The sequence below is a fragment of the Corapipo altera genome, unplaced genomic scaffold (genome assembly GCF_003945725.1).
Source record: "Corapipo altera isolate COAL_440 unplaced genomic scaffold, ASM394572v1 111, whole genome shotgun sequence".
NCBI lineage: Eukaryota > Metazoa > Chordata > Aves > Passeriformes > Pipridae > Corapipo > Corapipo altera.
The window spans coordinates 1623857-1637938 of NW_020884973.1; the positions used below are offsets into that span (position 1 = coordinate 1623857).

The following is a 14082-nucleotide window of genomic DNA, read 5'->3' on the forward strand; positions in this document are numbered from 1 at the left end:
GCTCCTCACCACAGAGGAGTCTCTGCCCTTGGTGGCAGGTTGAAAGGCAGAATTACACTTTGTGTATCCCCAGAGGGATGGATGGGCAGAGGGAGGAGGCTTGAGGCTCACAAACAGTTTGTAAACATACAACAGAACTGTTTCCTTTATGTTTTTTAATGTTTTTTTAAATATTGATATACCGAGCTACTTCTTAGCATGTGTTCTGGTGATTTTGTGGATATACCCTGTTCTCCAAGGCCTGGAGAGGAGATGGTGGCTGGAATACTCAAGGTCTTGATTATCCATGTATTCACCTTTGCTTTTTGGCATCTATTTTGAGTATCCATACCTATTTTAACTGTATCACAAGGTGTCCATATTGAAAAACAAGTCTGTGAAATTCAAATCATAGGAAAGAAATCTAAAGAACAGGGACTTTATTTGCATCTTATCTGTTCATCACAATTTACTGCATTTATCAGTGAAGTTCTTTGTTGGTCCAGCTCTGCAGAATTGTCACGAAATGCCACTCTAACAAAGATGTACTATTTTGACAAACATGCTGTTTAAACTTGATAAGCTTTATAAAAAGTTTGCCAGCTACAGAGTGGCAACAGCAAAAATAAATCCTAGGCAAGCAAGAACTGGGTCAGATGTGCTTAGCCTACAGCATAAAAGCTGGCCCTTACTAGCTAAAATTTGTCAGCTTTTCCTGGGGGATAAGAATGAATTTTGAGCTGTTTTATCTACTGTTGATTTAGTCGATGCTTTGATTCATAATTGTGCTAAAGACACCGTCTGTGGTTCTGAATCAGCCCTTAGAGCTGTGGGTAATTCCAGCTTCAGAATCTCAAGTGAAGCTTTTACATTTAATCGAGTCGCAAAAACAGTGTTCGTTTTGCAAACTTTTTTCTGTCTTTCAGCTGCTGAGTGCATTAGTGTCCTGACAAATCTCAGCTGTTTAGTTACTGCTGTGTAATTCTGGGGATCCCTATGGTGCTTAACATGAGCAGTCAAGCATGTATAATCACATGTGTTCACGAGCTGGATACAGTCTCTGTATTTACCTTTTTGTTGAAAACATTGAGTAATTTTTACCTTCACTGGTTTCTACTCTCTCTACTTGAAAAACAATATTCTTGTTGATTTTCGGAGCCATGAAATCCGTTGTTTGACTCTGACTGAATGCTTTTCCCTCAGACTCCTGAGGAGCTGGATGATTCTGACTTTGAGACCGAGGATTTCGATGTCCGAAGCAGAACCAGCATCCAGACCGAAGATGATCAGCTCATTGCCGGACAGAGCGCAAGGGTAAGGCAGAAATCTGAGCACTGTAAAACTCTGACCTGCCTTCAAGGAACAGTTTGAGTTGCTTTGAAAATCCAGGTTGAATTTTTTGGGGGTAGTGATGAAAATATTGGATCAGAAAAGTGGTGTCCTTTGTTTCTGGTATTGTTGTGAAAAGGAGGTGAAGTGAAATGCAGCTCGTGTTGGTCTGATGGATGTGGGAAATGTCTGTGGTTTATTTTGAATGTTCTGAAAGTTCTAAATCCTTTTAATAGCAACTAATTGCTTCGTATTTTGATTCCACAGACATTGTAGTCACTGCCTACAGTGCAGCGAGGTACAGGGCAGATGGTTCCATTGGATTAACATTATTTTCAACAGACAAATACTAACTTTATGGGCAACAAATTGTTACAAAATGTCTTCTCACACACCTGCTGGTGTGTGTTTGGCCACTGAACATTTATCAAGACAATGTTGAGAGGAGCTCAGAAATTAAATCATTTCAACTAACTGCATTTGCTATGACTGTTAAAAATGAAAGCATTGACAGGCAATATACAGTCATTAATAGGTGAAAACCTAAAATCAGTACATTGAGGGAAAACCAGGCCTTACCTATTGCTTTTACTTGACATGTCCCTTCTGGATCAATAACAATTTACACTCTTGGGAAGGTGCCACAGCAGATTTTTTGTGGAGGCTCTTTTAGCCAGGCAAGATGTAGCCAGGCCTTATTTATCAAACTTCTGCCACGATGGCTTTGGAATTACACCAACTGGGAGTATTTTTTGTGCTCTCCTTCCTTGTACAAGCCTGTACCCTCTCCCCCTTTTATTTAAATGCAGACATTGCTCATTTACCTTTTAGCACAGCTGCTGCCAGGGGATTTTTCATAACAAAGGCTCCTAGAGTGCTCCTGGTATTTATGAAGGCAAGAGCATTGAGTCTCATACAGGCTGTAAACCCAGTCTAAGAGATTTTGTTCAGGAGTAAGCACATACTCTTTATTTTTACTTACTCTATCCTCAGTATACATCTTTCAAAACAGTACAACTGGCTTTTTGCAGGGAAGAGACTGATAATATTTGTTATTATCCTCAATACCCAAGTGGAACTTAATTTTAAAAAGTTAAAATTTTCTATAAAAGGCAGGTTTCCCCTCTTCATGCAGTTTTTCTTCAAGGGATGGTAATACGTGGCAGATTTGTTTGGAGTCTCAACAGTTGTATCATGCAAATGCCCATATTTTAGGTGTCAACTTGTCTTACTGGGCACTCTTTCTTAAGAAAGAGCATGAACTTCAATTCAAAATGGAAGGAAATGGTTCTGTAAAGCCTCTAGGTAGAGGATTGCTATAAAAGTTTTATCCCCCGTCTACATGACTGAAATTGGTTATTAGTGAAATGTTCCAAAAAGCCTTCTACAAATGGCAGCAGGAGGCAATGTGAGACAACTCTCTCTTTCAGGCTATCATGGCTCAGCTCCCTCAAGAGCAGAAAGCCAAGATTGCTGAGCAAGTCGCAAGCTTCCAGGAAGAAAAGAGTAAATTGGATGCTGAAGTGTCCAAATGGGATGACAGTGGCAACGATATCATTGTCCTGGCCAAACAGATGTGTATGATTATGATGGAAATGACAGACTTCACCAGGTGAGGCTTTTTAATTTGTGCATACTCAGAACTGGCTGTGCTGCTGGGCTTTCAATGAAACATGGTGCAAGTACTCTGAGGAGCCTGCTTATAATTTCCTTTAAATGTTGCCCTATTCAAGCCTGCATATTAACTGGGGAGACGCATTACTGTGCACTGACTGGGTGGTAATAACTGTTTAAATTGATCTACAGATACACAGCAGATATTGCCTGTCTTTCTTTCTTTCTTTAGGGTGATTCTTGTCCCAAGGAATATATATATATTTGCTCAGTTCTTTACAACATTAAATTCTAAGGGCTTCTCAATATTGCTATACTGCAGAAATAGTTCCTAGCACAGTTATTTGCAGAAGAAAGAGAGGTTTTTCGATGCCTTTTGAAATTAATTTACCAGATTATACAACGCTATTTTTTAAATTTGATGTTCCATTCCATAAAAATTGCAAATCTGGCTTCTAAAATGTTATCTCTCATCATCATTGGGTTGCTTAAAGCAGTAAAATTTAAGATGTTTTTATTCCTAGATTTAAGCTGAATATGGGGAAGAGCTGAAAGGGGGTGGTAACTGTCTTGAAAACAAAGGTGCTGTAATGGTTGCACCTGCCTGTTTCTGTCCAACCTTTTACCTGCAGTTTGGTGAGGAGTCACTTCCAGCACTGCATGGAACAGAGTGAGAATAAGTGATATATAGTTCACTGGTGTGGTTCTCTGGTGCTAGAAGGTAAACTCTGTTGTGTTTTGCAGAGGTAAAGGTCCACTGAAAAACACGTCCGATGTGATTAGTGCAGCCAAGAAGATCGCAGAGGCTGGGTCAAGGATGGACAAGCTGGGACGGACCATTGCTGACCACGTAAGTCACAACCCAGCCCCCTGAGCCTCCAGCACAAATGAGCAGTAGCAGATCTTTTAGTGCTGCAGACGTGATGAACAGAGATAATGAGTTTAGTTTTGGGGGGTTTTAACTGATTTTCCAGATTTGCTGCTGGAAAATTCCAGCCTTTCCTTTCTAGCTGCTCTGCTGCCACCCTGAGCAGTGTAGGCAGCTGAGGTTGCCCAGCAGTGACAGAGCAGCTCCTTGGCTTAAATCAGGCCCCTGCCATTCCAGGGGAGCAATGGGCCAGCACTGCTTCAGGTCACACAGAGTCCAGGCCAGTCTCTGGCACTGAGTGGGACTGAGACTGGACTCCTGCCACACTCGGAACATGCCCAGTGCTTCCCAAAGCAATGTCAGCGTGGACAACACCCTCAGAACTGCACCTGGCCTCTTACACAACCTTTAATTTTATTTTTGAGGCAGCTTTTTAATATTAACAATTTTCAGATGCCCCACAGACTGAGTGGTGGTGTTGTCAGAGCTCTCTGGTATTGTTTTCACAGTCAGAGGTGATGCAGACTTGGAGCAAGACCTGCAGTGACCCAAGTATGGCTGTGCTGTCCCAGTATTTAAAAGGGATTTTTGCAGGATTGCATGAGCGTGGCCAGCTCAGGGGGTTTATGCAATGCCCATCTCGAGCCACTTAGAAACTGGGTTGGGCCACGCAAAAGCACCTCTGGTCTTAGCCCACACCCAAATTGCAGAGAAACATCAGCATTAGTAATAATATTCCACCTTCAGGAGTGACTCTGAAGTACAAGGAGATTAAGTCTGAGATCATGGACTAAACTTTGTTTTGTCCAGCTGTCACTTGCTTTGCAGTCCTTCCCTGGATGGACATTTGTAATGCAAGGTTTTAACTGAACCCGTGTCACATGGCAAGTAAATAATTGCAACACAGATCCCTCTTTTAATGTTGCATCCAGAGGTGCTTGTCTACACCCTGATGTATTAATGATGCAGGAAGAAATGTTCAATGGGGAGATAAATTTGAAAAGTGTTTCTTTAAATGGGTCTCCTTGCTATAGCATTTTGAAAGCCATGTTTCTGGGAAAAGCAGGTGTGCAGCTGATGTAGGCAAATGAAGCAAGGAGCAGTTTGTGTTAGAGATCTCAGGGGATCTTGGGCTGAAGGTTTACAATGCTTTTTTTTTTTTTTTTCCTTCACATGTTTTATGCAAACTTGGTATATGGTTTTCTGCACGAAGCCATTTCAAAATATGAAAGAAAACTAAATGGCTCCTTTTAGTAGCAGTAAGGTCCTTAAAAATGTAAAAGATTAAGCACATGTTTGAAGATAAATACGAGCAGTGCTGTACAGTTAGTCATTTTGACAAGAATATAGCTTTTTCCCCAACTCCATGCTCTACTAATACTTTCAGCTTGCATATTTCATTAGATCTGCTTACATTCTCTTTGGAAACATGTTAATGTGGAATGGTGTGACAGTTACAGAGCACAGAGCTCTGATGCCTTCCTGTGCCTAATCCTGGGAGCAAAGGATGAGGTTTATGTCCTGTGTGCTGGGTGACACCAGTGAATCATGACCTCATGTGTCACTGTGTCAGGAGCTCCCCAGCTCCTGCTGTTGGGCACTTTTACAGCACGTTTCCTTTGAAACCCTAAAAGTTGTTACCCAAGGTATTTCCCATCTGCTGGGAAAGGTCTCGCCATCAGCCTCAGGTTTTCCCCACAGTGTTCCATCTCTCACTCCAGGAGCAGAGGCTACTTGCTGGGAATGAGGGAATACAGAGCAGTTATGAGCACAGAAATTGCAATGATTTGCTGCAAGACAAGGATTCTTTGTGTGATTTATTTTTCCAGTGTTGAAATACTTACAAAGCCAAAGAAAAATTCTGTCATTTTTTTTCTTTGATAGTGTGGGGAGGCTGAGGTTGCATCAGTTCAGATCATCCAGTGGAAAAGAGCTGGGAGTGAGGGTAGGGATTGCCCCACTACCCAGTAAAAGGCTCCAGCAGCCTCTTGCTGGGGTGACTGGTTCCTGGCTGCAGGGGCTGGTGTGGGGAGGTGCCCAGGGCACAGGCTGGTGGCAGCTGCTGGCATGTGACAGCCATCCTGCCAGGAATCTGCCTCCCCAAAACATCTACTGACAGTTCCTCCGGACCCAGCTGGCACTCAGGGCTGGGGGGGGCGTTTGTGGGAATTCCTGATGCAGCAGGTTCATTCCCCAAACTGGAGATGCAGTGGGAGGAGGACACACCTCTGGTTGCTGTCACACCAACAGACACCTGGGGAGAGGGTTGTGTGCTTGTGTCCAGCAGCACACACCAAGAGCTAGTCTGTCTTCCCCTGCAACTTTTCTGTGCAAAAAGGAGAAAAAAAAGGTGATTTTCCTTCTCTGCAGACTCAGCAGGGGCGGTAGGAAGTGAATGTGGGTGTTTGTTCTGTCCAGGGGGACCCTGGATTTGACTTGGAGCAGACAGTTTTGCCTGCAGCTACCACTGAGTGTGTTGGTAGCATCTCAGTTTGGGCAGTTTGGGAAGGTGAGGGTCACTCCCAACACACATTTGTTTCCATCTCCACTGCAGGGCTGTGCTGTGGGAATCCTCCCAGGCCAGCTCTGCAGACAGGGGTTTGTGTCTGTGCATGCTGTAGGTTAATCCAATAATGTAATCTTTCCTGATCAGTGGTGAAATTGTTGCCTTTTGAGTTTTTTGGTTTTTATCTGAGTGCTCCTGCCTGGGAAAGGACAGGGCTCATACAGGCACCCACAGTGCCTTTTGTTGATGCTCCTTTTTATCCTGTGTTACATCTCTATTTAAACATCATCTATCTTTGAACTGAGTCCTCTATTCTGTCTACAGAAATAGCATGCACAAGAGAAGATGTGGTTTTCCATCTCACACACAACCCAATGATAATTCCCATTCCACTGCTTCCCCCACCAATGTTTTGCTGCCTTCAGAACATGCAGCAGCCTCTTGCCTTGACAGTGTCTGTCCTTAAACGGTTTCTGTAACCCCATAAAGTAGCTGGAATTGTTGAGCCACCCCTCTGATGTGCTGTATTGTGCATTTGTCAGCCCTCAGCCCCCTCCACCGCTGTGCTGCTCCCTCGCTGTGTTAGATGAGCTCTTTGGGAGATGGAGAGTGGTTTCCAAAATGGTAATTGGAGCTTTTCATTAGCTCTTTGGCCAATGCTATTTGTGGACTTTCTCTAAAACATCTTGTACTGCTGGCTAATATTGATTAGCTTAAAAAATTAACCTGCAAGCTTTGCTGCTTCGTTAGGCAGGGTTTCACTCCACTGATGGAAGCAGTGTGCCCACGGTGAGAGTTGCAACGACTTTGGGTGTTTCATCACCTTCCTTGGGACTGAGAAAGTGGTTTCTCTTATTTGCTGGGGTCGGATGCCCATAAAACCATGCAGATCTCCACAGCCTGATGTGCTTGTCCCAGCTTGCCACCAGTCCATGTGGTGCCCTGTGAGTTCTGTCCCCCCCATACAGTGCTGGGTTACCTCTGCTGTGCCCAGAGACCACTTTGGCTTAGAAAATCTGCTTTTTCTGGCCCTGGAAAAGCACATGTATGTATGTATGTATGTATGTATGTATGTATGTATGTATGTATGTATGTATTAGCTACACTCCCCTTCATTTCAGAGTTAAATGTCTGTTCTGGCAGATCAGTGACTGTTGTGGGAAGCAAATGCTTCATGTGACCATGACCCCTGTTTGCACATCCCTGCCTGGGCAACACAACGATCAGTCCTGGTCCAGTCTCCTCGGGTGCCTTTTTATACAGGGAAACATCAGTTCCTGCTTCGATCTCATAGCTAAGGAAAGAAGGCTTGCAGGGAGAATCAGGGCTCAGGCCCTACTGCTGACACCCAGGAGGGGATTTTTACCTTGGCCTGAAAGGGGAGGAGAGGCTGTGTGGCCATCAGCAGTAAAGCTCAGCTTGAGTGAAGCATTAAGTAATGAACTGGTGCCACGTTGGAGATTAATCTTCCAATCATGCCATGTGCATTATGAGTCCTTGCTGGATGGTCTGCTGCACAGGATCAGGGTCCTGGTGAAATGGGATTTTGATGTGAACAGGGGTGTGTGGAGAAAAGCAAATCAGTCTGGATGGGGTGCAGCTGTTTGGAAAGATGGAGATCACTGCAGGGTCTGCCTGTAGTCCTGTCCCTGGGTAATGCCAGGTGAATTCCTGCTCTGCTGATACAGTGCTAGAGCTGAAATAATGCTGGGTACAGCCTGCCTTAGTGCACAGAATAAGGATCACTGTGGGTCTGATAGTGGTTGTCCAGGAGACCTGTGGATGCAGGATGGGAAGATGAGATTATAATGGGCAGAGTGGCCAGTTCAGTGGAAGAACAAGCACATGTGCTCATGGTGGGGTACAGCTAGTGATACTTCTCTGGGGTTCAGAGCAGGGTTTAAGAAGGTGTGTGTGGCACAATGTGATGTAAATGGGGTGGATGTGAAGCTGCAGGTGTTCTGTGTGTGTGGAACACCCTGCTCTGGTCAGAAATGCTTATGGCAGCAGTGAGGTGTCCTCACCTGCAGGACAGGCCGTGATATCCCCCCTCCCTGCTACAATAGCTCCTCCCATCAGGAATATATCCAGTCTGAGGTAAAAGTCTGTCTCTTGGACACTGGTTGCAGCACCATCAGGGATGTCTGGAGGTCAGAGCCTCCCAGAGAATGTTGCCCAGCTGGGAGCTGTTTGCTGCTGCTGTAGGTGCCTCATCAGCAGTGGGTGCAGGGGCAGGAGTGTGGCACGTGCCCTTGGCCTTATTCAGCAGCAGCACCAGGCTCTGGTGGGCAAAGGGTCTGTGGAGGTGAGTGTATGCCAGCTGCTCTGTTCCCTAGTCCTCAGCAGCCCATGGGGCTGAGGTGGCCCCTGTGGAGGTGCTGGCACCGCATCACTGCTGCTCCCAAAGAGGCTGCAGAGCTGACATGGGCAGCAAAAGCCTTCCCACAGCCCTTTTGTCTGAGGCTTCCAGAGCCTGTTTTGGACTGTGGCTACCCCTCAGCAGGTCCCCCCTCTGGTTTGGAAATCCAGCATGAGACTGGCTCATCCATCATCTCCCCACTCAGCTGGGGTGGCCCTTTGGCTCTGTCCCAGACAGTGGCAGGTTCCCAACCTGCACGGCAGCCTCCAGATCCTGCAGAGTCTTTCGTGCAAAGCTGAGAAAGTTGCCTTTACCTTATGGGTGAGTGCTCCAGCAAGCACCTTAAAAATGGGACTTTGTGCCTGGTGAAGAACCTGTTTTTCCCACTGCTAAGAGATGGGAGCAGAAGTCAGGAAAATATCTGTTTGCTGTGTGTAATTGAGTAGCTGTCGGGTTTATAATTTCTGAGCTTGAAATACTTCAGATTGAGAATCAAGACAGGAATTGGTAACATCTGCTAATTGCAGCTTGAGGTCTCGGATATCAAAGCATTGCTGCTGTGTCCTGCACAGTGTACAGGAAGGACCTTTTATAGTTAACAAACCTGCTCTGAAGAGGGCAGGTAGCCCCTGTCCTCCTCCTCAGGAGCTGAAGGGCAGCCTGCAGCTGAAAGGAGCCCAGAGGTGTGTCCAGTCCTGCCCCTGTGTTCTCTGCCCCGTGTTTTGGGTTCCAGGTGCATTTAGTGCTGCTCAGGTATTGCTCAGTTGTCTCTTGAAAACCAGAGCTCTGCAGGGAGAGGGGAGTGATCTCTGGGGATATTCCCAGTTGCAGGAGGAGGTGTCTGGCTTCTCCCTCCATGGTTTGTGTTCCCAATATCCTGCCCTCACAGTCACACTTGTCCTTTGTCCCACAGTGCCCTGACTCTGCGTGCAAGCAGGACCTGCTGGCGTACCTGCAGCGCATCGCCCTGTACTGCCACCAGCTCAACATCTGCAGCAAGGTGAAGGCTGAAGTGCAGAACCTCGGCGGGGAGCTCGTCGTCTCCGGGGTACGTGTGAGCTCTGACGTGTCTGGCTTTTCCTTCCAGAGGGAACAATTATTCCAAGCTGAGCTTTTGTGTTAAACACTGTAGAATATAGACAAGAGATTTTGGAGCGTTCAGAGTTTTAATGTATGCAGAGTTTATGTTGCTGGCTCGTTGTTCTGGGAAGAAACGCTTGCTGTGAAAATACAGACTTCACATTTCCTTACTGACCGGTGTTTGTAGACAGATTCACTTCACCTCTGCGTAATCTACTGTTTTTCCAGGCTGCTTTTCACTCTTAGTGAGGTTAAATCACTTTAATCAGCACAGCTAAACCTACTCCACATCTCTGCACAGCCTTGGAACACGCTGGGGTCCTGCAATGCTCCAGAGACGTTAATATTTCAGGATAGCTGTGCCCTGAAGAGTGCAGGGATTTTTAGTGGCTGCTCTGGTTTCTGACAGCTGGAAGCTGCCCCAGGCCAGCCTGCTTCCTTATTCCAGCCATTACTTTGCAAATAATTTTTTCACTGTAGTTCATGAAATGCTTCCTCCTAAGAGGAATCTGTATGATGGATATCTGGGAGGAGGGAAGTGGAGCTAAATTCCTAATTTCTCTTGGCATACTCTTCCTTCCCCAGGATAGGCATGTTTGATCACTAGGGCTTTTGCCCAGATATGTCAGGACTGAGGTAGGAGATTTGGAGAAGGGGCAGAAGTGGCTGATAGTCCAGTATTGCTCCTTGAATCCTTGACAGCAAATGGAAAAAAACTTACCACCTTCTGCCATTTTGATATCATAGAACCATGGAATGGTTTGGGTTAGAAGGGACCTTAAGGCTCATCTCGTCCCCCCAACAATGGACAGGGACAACTTCCACTATCCCAGGTTGCTCCAAGCCCTGTCCAACCTGGACACTTCCAGGGATGGGGCAGTCACAGCTTCTCTGGGCAGCCTGTGCCAGTGGTATTTTCCAGTTTCATATTTAAGATGGTTAAACTTCCCAGCACAGGTTTCCCCCACAAAGCAGGTGGAGCTGTGGGACAAGAGCTCTGGATCAGCAGCAGCTGTGGGGGGTCAGCAGGAGCTGCTGCTGGAGCAGAGGAAGCTGAGGTGGGGAAGAACACCCTTGCACAATCTTAGGATGATGGGCTGTGCTGCCCCTCCTGCTGTGCCAGTCCCCTGCTCGTGTTCCCAGCCCCTGGGATCCCGGAGCTGTGATGGAATGTGCTCCTGTGGCTGCTGTTCCGTGCCTGATGTCCTGGGAGCTGGAAGGCTGAAGGCATCGTGCTGTCAGAGAAGTAGAAGTGTCATTATGCAGTAATAAGTATTCCAGGGTTTCACTGCAGTTACTCAGTGTCTCAGGGATTTACATCCCCTCTGCCATAAATTAGTTATATGGACAGCCTGGCATCTGTACTCTGATCTTCTGGTTTTATCCCTTCTCCTTCAGTCTGTCCACTGGGGCTGGATGTTGCCAGCAGGAGTGTTAAGCTTCTGTCAGATAATCAGATGAAGACCTCTTCCAGTCCAGAGACATCACCTGTCTAAGGGTAAAATTGTGTTTAGTGTTCACACCCTGCCCATAGAGCAGAGAGTGCTGTGAGAGCAGAGCCACAGCCCAGGCAGGCAGAGCTCACACTCTGAGCAGTCTGACAATTCATTTAGTAAAGTACCTCCCTGCTCTTGTTGTATTTAATGTGATTCTTCCTGCTGTGGTGATTCATGGAAACAGTCAAGTGCAGTGGAAGTGGTTTCCAGGCTGGGGTGAGGACAGCAGAGCACTCGGGTTTGCTGGAGGGCACAGACCTGACCTGCTGCTGTGGCACTCAGAGCACAGCAGGTGGGAAGGAGGGTGCCCACACCCTGAGAAAAGCCACCACCCCCTGCCCAGATGGGTTTGCTGCTGGACAAGCCATTGCTTCAAGAAGAAACTTTCCCCCAGAAACTTCCTGTCTGGAACAGCAGGATTTAAGTGTGTAGAGGCTGCTGAGCTCTTGTGTAAGCTGAGCTGAGGTGCTGAAACCCTGCCCTGGACCAACCCCTGCTCCAGACTGAACCCTGCTCCACACCAAACCCCTGCCCAGATTGAAACACTGACCCAGACCAAACCCTGCCCCACACCTGACCCTGCCCCAGACCACTTGGCCTTGGCAAGCCAGGGATCCCCCCAGAGCAGGGCACTGGTCACTGGAGAAGGGAGTCCCAGCTGAGGTCACCTCAGTGCTCCTCCCCTCTCTCTTTCACCTGGCCCTGGTTTTGGCATTTGGACCCTGCTGTGCCCTGAAGCTTCAACAAATGCATTTTTTTCCAAATTTTGATGCTCTTGTAAATCAGGAACCAGCTGGGAAAGGGCTCCAGGCCTGGCTGATGATGCACTTGTGTTCCTTCCTTCCCAATACAACTTAATATTCTAGGGCAATTTAAATACTTATTATCAGTGATTAAGATATTACTACAGCTTTATTAATTGCATTAGAGAATAAGCTACTGTTAAAGCTTAGTCACAAAAGCAAACAGCAGAATACAAATCATTCCCATTGCTGTTGATGTGGAAAATGCAGACAGTGGGGCAAACTGTGCTTCAGCCTTGGTGGCACAAGTGAGGTTTGTACCACTGAGTGAAGAAAAATCCTGCCTCAAACTGGGAACCTCAGGTTCCAGATGAAAACCCAGATAAATCAGTTCTCGAGCTCTTTTGCTTTCTCAGCAGTGCCCTGTTCTCTGGAATGCTGTGCTCTGGGAGTCTGAGGTGTGTGACACGTGTGCTCCCGTTGGCAGGTGGACAGTGCCATGTCCCTGATCCAGGCGGCCAAGAACCTGATGAACGCGGTGGTGCAGACGGTGAAGGCGTCCTACGTGGCCTCCACCAAGTACCAGAAGTCCCAGGGCATGGCTTCCCTCAACCTCCCCGCTGTCTCCTGGAAGATGAAGGCTCCTGAGAAGAAACCCCTGGTCAAGAGGGAGAAACAAGATGAAACCCAAACTAAAATCAAGAGGGCGTCCCAGAAGAAGCACGTGAACCCCGTGCAGGCTCTCAGCGAGTTCAAGGCCATGGAGAGTATCTAGAGGAGGCCTCTGGCTTGGGTGTGCTTTTCTCTAGCCCACTACTGCTACTTCCAGAACTCTACTTTTAATACCCTAAGGATTTTTCAGAAACTTACTATTCCTCAAAATGTATTTACTTAATATAATTTTGATAACTTTGTTTAGATTACATGGGGAAATACTCAGATTTCTAAGTCCTATCAGTATATCTTCAGCCTGCAGAAGTGTGTTAATTTAGATGGCTTTTAGATTCCAGGGGTGAATTTCTAGCTGGAAATCGTTTTTTATAATCTTGCTTTAAATGAAATATTCTATAACCAAAGAGGATTTTACAGTAACACTAACGGTTAACACTAATATTGAATCCTGCTACTCAGAGACTCGGTTTATCATGGTGATCAAGAGGGGAATCAAGTCTTTTCACTCAAAAAAATAATTAGTGGAAGTATTGTATGTGTTAGTGTGTATCCCTGTGGTTGGAGTGGAGAGGGAACAAGCTCAGAGGAGTATGAAAGTGCAGCAGGCACTGGCTGTGGGACCACAACTAGAAAACATCTGGAAAAACCATATACCTGTGCCTGGGTTGGGCTTTGCTGGGGACCATGTTTGCAGATGTGCTTGGTGGTGTGTTGGGGATGTGATGCTGCTTCTCCTGGGCTGCCCTGGAGCCCTTTTCCTGACAGGTGGTTCCCATCGGCTGGGGGGTCACTTCTCCCCCCCCCGAGATCCTGGAGCCAATCCTCACAAACACATCCAGTCGTGTGGGCGATCCTTCTGTGTGACACCGGACGGAATTTGAATGCCTGGTTACAAATTACTAATGTATTTTGCTGCGGGACACTAATAAAGTTGCTTTTCCCAGCTGGTGTATTGTGGTGCAGTGAATGGAGCCGGCCCAGCCCACCCCTTGCCCCCCCCCTCGCCATTCAGATGCAAATCAGCTTTGTGCTCATTCCTCATAATTGCTCTGCATCCCGCCTTGGGCTTCCAGAGGCACCCAGGAAATCGTGTTTGCTCAGGCTGCAATTTAGACTGTACATTATTTGTGATAACTATAGCTACAAGGTATAATTTCACTGTCTTATTTAAATTTTATGAATTTCAGCGTGTTTTACATGTCCCAGTCCAGGCCAGTGCTGGAGAAGCGGTGCCTGCTCGGGTCAGCACCATGGTGGCTGTTTCTGTAAAGCCTCCACCAAACTGGAGCAGCCTGGGCTTTAGTTCATGTTTAAACTGCAGCCACATTTTAGAGCTGGGCCTTGGCACTGATACATTATAATTTTATTTATCTCGATCAGTTTATAATTTACTATATCAAGGTTATTGCTGTCATGTTACTGTAATGCTGATCAGA

At 46.5% G+C, this 14082-nt stretch overlaps 1 protein-coding gene across 1 annotated transcript in view; it reads left to right on the plus strand.

Moving 5' to 3' along the window:
* Positions 1 to 13589, plus strand: part of CTNNA1 (catenin alpha 1) — a 111994-nt gene extending 98405 nt beyond the window's left edge. The window contains exons 14-18 of the mRNA XM_027665213.1: positions 1183 to 1293; positions 2739 to 2920; positions 3667 to 3772; positions 9569 to 9703; positions 12462 to 13589. Coding sequence (XP_027521014.1) covers positions 1183 to 1293; positions 2739 to 2920; positions 3667 to 3772; positions 9569 to 9703; positions 12462 to 12749 — 822 coding nt within the window. The 3' untranslated portion in view covers positions 12750 to 13589. The remainder of the gene's footprint in view (positions 1 to 1182; positions 1294 to 2738; positions 2921 to 3666; positions 3773 to 9568; positions 9704 to 12461) is intronic.
* Positions 13590 to 14082: the final 493 nt, after the last annotated feature.